This window comes from Frieseomelitta varia, unplaced genomic scaffold (assembly GCF_011392965.1).
Source record: "Frieseomelitta varia isolate USP_RPSP 00005682 unplaced genomic scaffold, Fvar_1.2 scaffold_462, whole genome shotgun sequence".
In the NCBI taxonomy this organism is placed as follows: domain Eukaryota; kingdom Metazoa; phylum Arthropoda; class Insecta; order Hymenoptera; family Apidae; genus Frieseomelitta; species Frieseomelitta varia.
The window spans coordinates 1562519-1569836 of NW_025110215.1; the positions used below are offsets into that span (position 1 = coordinate 1562519).

General features: G+C 30.8%; 1 protein-coding gene across 1 annotated transcript; it reads left to right on the forward strand.

Moving 5' to 3' along the window:
- Positions 1-5820, forward strand: LOC122532655 (protein suppressor of forked). Its single transcript, XM_043661633.1, has 13 exons — positions 1-209; positions 333-524; positions 671-703; positions 2284-2381; positions 2451-2604; positions 2684-2917; positions 2988-3371; positions 3446-3692; positions 3774-3843; positions 3954-4050; positions 4136-4394; positions 4463-4597; positions 4689-5820. The coding sequence occupies exons 1-13, from the start codon at positions 186-188 to the stop codon at positions 4901-4903; spliced, it is 2142 nt and encodes a 713-aa protein (XP_043517568.1). The 5' UTR covers positions 1-185; the 3' UTR covers positions 4904-5820.
- Positions 5821-7318: the final 1498 nt, after the last annotated feature.

A 7318-nucleotide genomic window follows, 5' to 3' on the forward strand; every position in this document is an offset into this window, starting at 1 on the left:
GGCGGCTATCGATTGAATATCGAACGACTCTCCAGAACGATGTATCGAATACGATCACAATTCTAAGCTACATTGCTCACTTAAAATTACGGCTTGGGTGTTGTGAGGTTTTATTCATCTATTTTCTTTTTCGACACGTGCAAGTTTTTATTTCGATAGATTAGAATAATTCAAGAAACAAAATAATGACTGATGATAAAACAGAATTTGTAAGTATTGCGTATTCTTGCGATAATGTACACCGAGGGAACATAACCTCACTTTTTACAGCACGCAGCAGTTTGATATGTACATTTTGTATAAGTATGTACTTATTCTTTTCTTACTTATAGGATTGGGGAAACGAGAAACTACAACGTGCCCAGAAAACAGTGGATGAATCTCCTTACGATTTGGAAGCATGGAGCATCCTTATCAGAGAAGCACAAAACAGACCTATTACAGAAGTAAGGCCAGTCTTTGAAAAACTTGTAACTGTGTTTCCTTCTGCGGGTCGATATTGGAAAATTTATATAGAACAAGAGGTAACATTATTAATTTTTATACATTTTCAATCAACTATATTTGTTAAATATTATCAATATAAATTATTATTATATTAGTATCTTTTTATCGTATAATATGAATGTAAAACAAAAAGTTAATTTTATGATTTTCATGACTATTTCAGATGAAAATGCGCAACTTTGAAAAGGTGGAAAAGGTATGTTAACAATAATTGTCTGAGTTTCAAAATTTAATGAAAGCACTTCATATATTGCCAAGTTTCTAGTTATATGTAACGTTAAAGTTGTTGTGTGAGACGACACAGTTTCTACTATATTGACTTTAAAATAAAACTATTGGTAGAACTTTTTTTTAAGTATAGATTCACAATATGCATGTTTGTTTTTAATCAAGAACAGTCATAAATTAAATAATCATATAAGATAATTTTTAATTGAACATTGGTATTTAAAAAAATTCTATTTTAGTTTTAATATAATATAATAAGGCTACATTTAATAATAGCAGGATATTATTAACCCATTGTGATCAAATATTATCATGTGATTCTAAGCACTTTTTTCATATTATATGGGGTGAATAAAAACAATATTTCACCATACACAAATATTTCATTGATTACAATTGATCTGTTGGTATATTTGGGAGGTTGTTTTCTTTGTTGAATGATATATAATATATTAAAGTGTATTTTGTGTGATAAACTTGATACTAATTCTAAACACAACAGTGCAAATCAACTTACGAAGGCAACTTCCTGAATGTAACAGCCTTGTATTCCTTCCTGCAATACATTTTTTAGTGTGCTTGGATTATGTTATTTGAAATAAAATGATACCCATACTACATGAAGTGTAGAAATCTTATTAAAAACATTATAAAATAAAAGAATATTATAAAAATATATTGAGCATTAAAATGATTGAATTACATTTGTGCAAAGTATATTTACCTTTTTGCACGTGAGAACAATATTAATGATACACATACTTGTTTCATTATTATGATTAACTCTGAGGCGATTAATATTTCTAGATATTATTTCATAAATATGCTTTGGGAATTACATCATTTTCCTTCCCCCAGCACAGTATTTGAGTATTCAAATATTGTGAAATTTTTACAGAGGTAGCATAAGGTGATGAATACATTGAAATATTAATTTATTTCATGATCCATGTCTGGAACAGGATAATAGTTTTCCTATTTTAAGTTTTGTCACCCTATGTTGCTTCAAATTGTCTAAATTTTTTTATGATGTTTTGGGATCATTCATTTCTAGATCCCACATAGGTCAATTATATTATTAACCCCAATTAAAACAAATAAGAAAATAAATAAAGTTTTTACTCAATGGGGTTTATTTTATGTTACCTTTATAATCTCATATCTGGAAAATTCCTCCTTAATTATTTTCCAATGAAAACATGTTTAATCAATAAACCATTCTCAATTGATGCACTGGTGCATTATTATTTCTCCCATTACGTACAAAAATATTGTTGTAGTAGTGATTGTATTAAAGATTTGCTTAATAAATTATTGAATTATTACTTCCTGATATTTTGATGTGATTCTTATTGATTTTATTGATAATGTTTAAATATGTGTTTAAAAAAGACTTGCCTATAAGGGTAAGTAAGGTGGTAGATATGTAATGTTTTGTGCAACCACATTTAAATGAGCTTCACACGTATGTTATTTATACTATTCTTTTTTTTTTAATATTGTTTCTAAAATGTTTTAATATTGTTTCTAATTTGTTTTCTCTAACAGCTCTTCCAAAGGTGCCTTATGAAAATCTTAAATATTGAATTGTGGAAGCTCTACCTTTCATATGTGAAAGAAACAAAAGCCAGTCTTGCAACATACAAGTAAGTATTTATATATTTAAGTATATTTTTATTAATTGCACCAAGATTTATTACATGGTTTATTTATAGGGAAAAAATGGCACAAGCCTACGATTTTGCACTAGATAAAATTGGCATGGATATACATTCCTACAGTATATGGAATGACTATGTTACATTTCTCAAAAGCGTTGAAGCTGTTGGTTCATATGCTGAGAATCAGAAAATCAGTGCAGTAAGAAAGGTAATGAATTATGCATTCTTATTGGATTATACGTTATCTAAACTAATTTTTTTTTTTATATTGGTATTATTAATTGTAGGTATATCAACGGGGTGTTATTAATCCTATGATAAATATGGAACAATTATGGAAAGATTATATGGCATTTGAGCAAAATATTAATCCAATAATTGCAGAAAAAATGGCTATTGAACGTTCCAGAGATTACATGAACGCAAGAAGAGTTGCTAAAGAATTAGAAGCTGTAACAAGAGGATTGAATCGAAGTGCTCCTAGTGTACCACCAACAGGTCATCCAGAAGAAGTTAAACAGGTAACTAACTGGTTTGTAAATATCATGCTATAAATGTTTGATTATAAAAAAAATTATATTACTGTGTTAGGTTGAATTGTGGAAGAAGTATATTGCATGGGAACGCAGTAATCCGTTAAGAACGGAAGATACTTCTCTAGTTGCCCGCCGAGTAATGTTTGCTATAGAACAATGTTTATTATGTTTGGGCCATCATCCTGCAGTGTGGCATCAAGCTGCACATTTTTTAGAACTTAGTTCAAAAATATTAACAGAGAAAGGTGATGTAAATGCTGCGAAAAATTTAAGTGATGAAGCTGCAACAATGTTTGAAAGAGCAACAAGTACATTGTTATCCAAGAATATGTTATTGTATTTTGCACATGCAGATTTTGAAGAAGGACGAGTAAAATATGAAAAAGTTCATCAAATATATCAAAAGTTCCTTGACATACCTGATATTGATCCTACATTAGTTAGTATTTATTATTAATATTAAATATTTTGTTTGATGGTTTGAGTACTGTTAAATTCGATGTTATTTTATAGGCATATGTACAATACATGAAATTCGCGAGACGTGCTGAAGGTATAAAATCGGCTAGAACGGTGTTCAAAAGAGCTCGTGAAGACCCTAGATGTAAACATCATGTATACGTTGCTGCTGCTTTAATGGAATATTACTGTACCAAGGATAAAAATATTGCTTTTCGGATATTCGAACTAGGTTTAAAGAAATTTGGGGATAATCCTGATTATATACTTTGTTATATTGACTATCTATCGCATTTGAACGGTAAGATTAATCTTTAAGATACACATTTACTTGTATTTTACGTATCTCAAATTTAATTATTATTGCATTTAAATGTTTCAGAGGACAATAATACAAGAGTTTTATTTGAGAGAGTTTTATCATCTGGTAGTTTAGAACCTGAAAAATCAGTGTATGTGATATATTTATTTATTTGCTTAAAATATTCATAAATACTCATATATTAATATTTTTATACTTAAGATTATCTAATATTTATCCTATATCTGATGTTACTTTTAGCGACATATGGAACCGATTTTTAGAATTTGAATCTAATATTGGAGATCTAGCTAGCATTGTTAAAGTTGAGAAACGACGTAGCGCCGTGTTAGAAAAGGTACGATTGACTTGTTTATAAGATATTTCATTTCCATTTAATATTTTTTGTAGCTTATATAGTTTTGAATTTTTATTTCTTTTAGATCAAAGAATTTGAGGGCAAAGAAACGGCACAATTAGTAGATAGATATAAATTCTTGGATCTGTATCCATGTACTCCAATGGAATTACGATCTATCGGATATATGGAAGTGTCGAGTGTTGGAAGAAGTACAGCTGGTGCATTACCGCGAATACCAGATCCAGAAGAAGCTATAGCATCATTGCCAAGACCCGACATATCACAAATGATACCTTATAAACCAAAAGTAAATCCATTACCTGGAGAGCACCCAGTTTCAGGTAAGTTTCTTTGTTAAAGTATACTATATTTGTTATCGTTTATAATAAAATATATATATTCTTTATAGGTGGTTCCTTTCCGTTACCGCCGGCTGCAGCACAACTTTGTACGATGCTACCACCACCTGGATGTTTCAGAGGACCATTTGTGGCTGTTGATTTGCTTATGGATGTTTTCAACCGAATACAGTTACCAGATCATGGTAAGATTATGAAATGAAAATGTGCGAAGTAAAATAACAACAACATATGGAATCTTGATTGTAAAAGAAAGTTTTTTTTTTTTTCATATAGCTCCATTACCAGTAGCGGATAATGGATGCGATACAAAATTGTTCGATCTAGCAAAATCTGTACATTGGATCGTTGATGAAAGTAACGATGGAGTTAGTATTGGATCTAAACGTAGAAGATCGCGCCTGGGAAATGATGATAGCGAAGAAGAAGATTTACCACCACCACCGGCAAATGACATATATCGCCAAAGACAACAAAAACGAGTCAAGTGAATAATAAAAAAAAAAAAAAAAAATATATTCATCAGAGTTACGTATCATCTCCATATATTTTGGAGAAAATTGATACCTGTTATTATATATTTTTACATTTTCTGTTTGCTCTGATAGGGATTAACCTAAAAGAACAAACCTATTATAATTGAAAAGCGTACGTTACGTATATATAAACAATTACGAGATTTCTTATGTGACACTGTGCACGATACTTCGAGTACTATGTACTCAGAAATCCTATATTTAAACTGTTAGTTTCAGTTTTGTTCAGATGTGTTCATTTACAATTAATTAAGACAGGAGGACAAAAATGGAAACGTCCAATAGATTCAGCTTGATTATATTGTTACCTACGTCATTGTGTATTATGAATTTGGCACAAATATAAGATTGAATTTTTACACCAGAGTTAATGATGATTTATATTTGAATATAGATGAAATATTTCTCTTATAGAAAATAATTACTATTCAATTATTTTAGAGTGAAGATAACGGGTGCAGCGTTCATGACTATGTCGGAATGAATTAATTCGAATTACGTGTGATATTAATTGGAACAATTGTTCTACGTGAAAATGTGGTATATAAAATATATGAATGGAGGAAAGGCAATTTATTATCCTTAGGTATAAAATAATTTAGTTTTATCGTATAATATCGAATCAAATGTATTCGAAAAAATAGTTTTTTTTTCATTTCATTTTTTATTTTAATATTTGTATTTATTATAAACTTTGCATATTTTTCTAAATGACCAACTATTAATGTGTTCCATCTATTAATTTACTTTCTAGCATTTGATAAATAAAATATCTGCGGAAAACTATTTATCCGAGTACGCTCGTCCCATGCTGTATTGTTAAATTGATTTGTATAATTGATGTACAGAATCAATAAATTATCGCAACTTCATTGTGATTTTTATTTCACAAATATTTCTATTTGTTCTCCTCGAAAAATGAGCGCTATGATGTGCTAGTGGAGTAGCGTATGTCATCAGAGTTTTAGTCAGCAGGTGTAACTACTCAATGAAGGCGCAATTAAACTTTGGCCGCTAACGCTATTTCGAGAGAGTGTTAATGGTTCTCTTAGGAAATAGTAAGTTGAGCTATTTACTACGAAAATAGTTATTCTCTGAGACTGGAATTGTTGCACATACAGTAACGTTTGTGCCGTTGATGTTAAAATATAATACAATTTAAATCACTTAAGCTAAGAAACACTAAAAAAAAAAATCTAATTGTTTATGATATAACTTAGTATCTTTAATTAAACAAATGGTACCACTTCTCAATCTGTCGCTAGAACTATACCAACTGTGTACAGTAGAAGCTGCGGAATCTGGTGGAATCTCTATTACACGGGCATAAATCCTTGTACGTTTAATGCGTAATTGTGGCATAGTTCCATGTCTATCTATCTTAGACGAAGATACCTGGCATTTGTACGCTTCTCAAATTGGTTAAACAAGAGACATTCCTTCCGAGTGACTAAGCTACATTTTGTACAAGGATATTGATATTACTGGACATATTTTGCATGCTCTGTATACTGCAGTGATTCTCAACACCTTCCGACAACACTAGAATTATTATTGTGAGATACCGGTAAAAGCTATTAATAAAATAAACTTGCGTTAGAAAGAAAAACCAGTTCGTCTCGTGTAAAAAGCGTAAAATCAAATTAACAAATTATTTTCTTTTCACCGCGATAGTTGAATTGCATCTCTTCGAAAGTCTTCTAATGTCGTAGTAATTCCGCGTAAAATGGGAATTTTACTCGTAGAGATTCTCACAGCCACCTGAACCTATGGATCCAGGTGTTTCCGCACCCATTCAATAACACGCCGTCGCGCCATTTAAATGTCTAATGTGTCGCCATTTCGTATTCTAAAACCTTTTTCTTGCTTCAACAGAAAGGGATTTCGGTTCGCAGAAAAAGAGTTGATTTTATAATCTGTAACTTTCACACATATTAAGAAGAATTTCCACTTTTTCAATTATTTCCTTTCCATGAACATCAACGAGAAGCGAAAGTTGAAGTAAAACTGCTGTTGGGCCCGATTTTTGCAATATTGTGCAACGCGTGGTCTTTACTTTAGCTGTGGAATCATCAAGTATTAATTATGCGAAATATATATCCTCGATACGTTATGATGCAGTTTAATTAGAATCATTTGAATGCAATTTTCCGTATCATGTGTTGCCAGAACGCGTTGCTGCATTTGCTTTTATACGCTACATCGTATTATGCTAACGGCTTCTTAACGAACCACATGCGTTGCACAAAGTACAATAGTACGGCGCAGCTTGTCTTGTTTCTACATTGATTAATGTACCTGCCATCAGTTCATAGTTGTAACTTGTGATTACGTAGTAGAAATAGAAACCATGAAGGGAAATGAAACAAT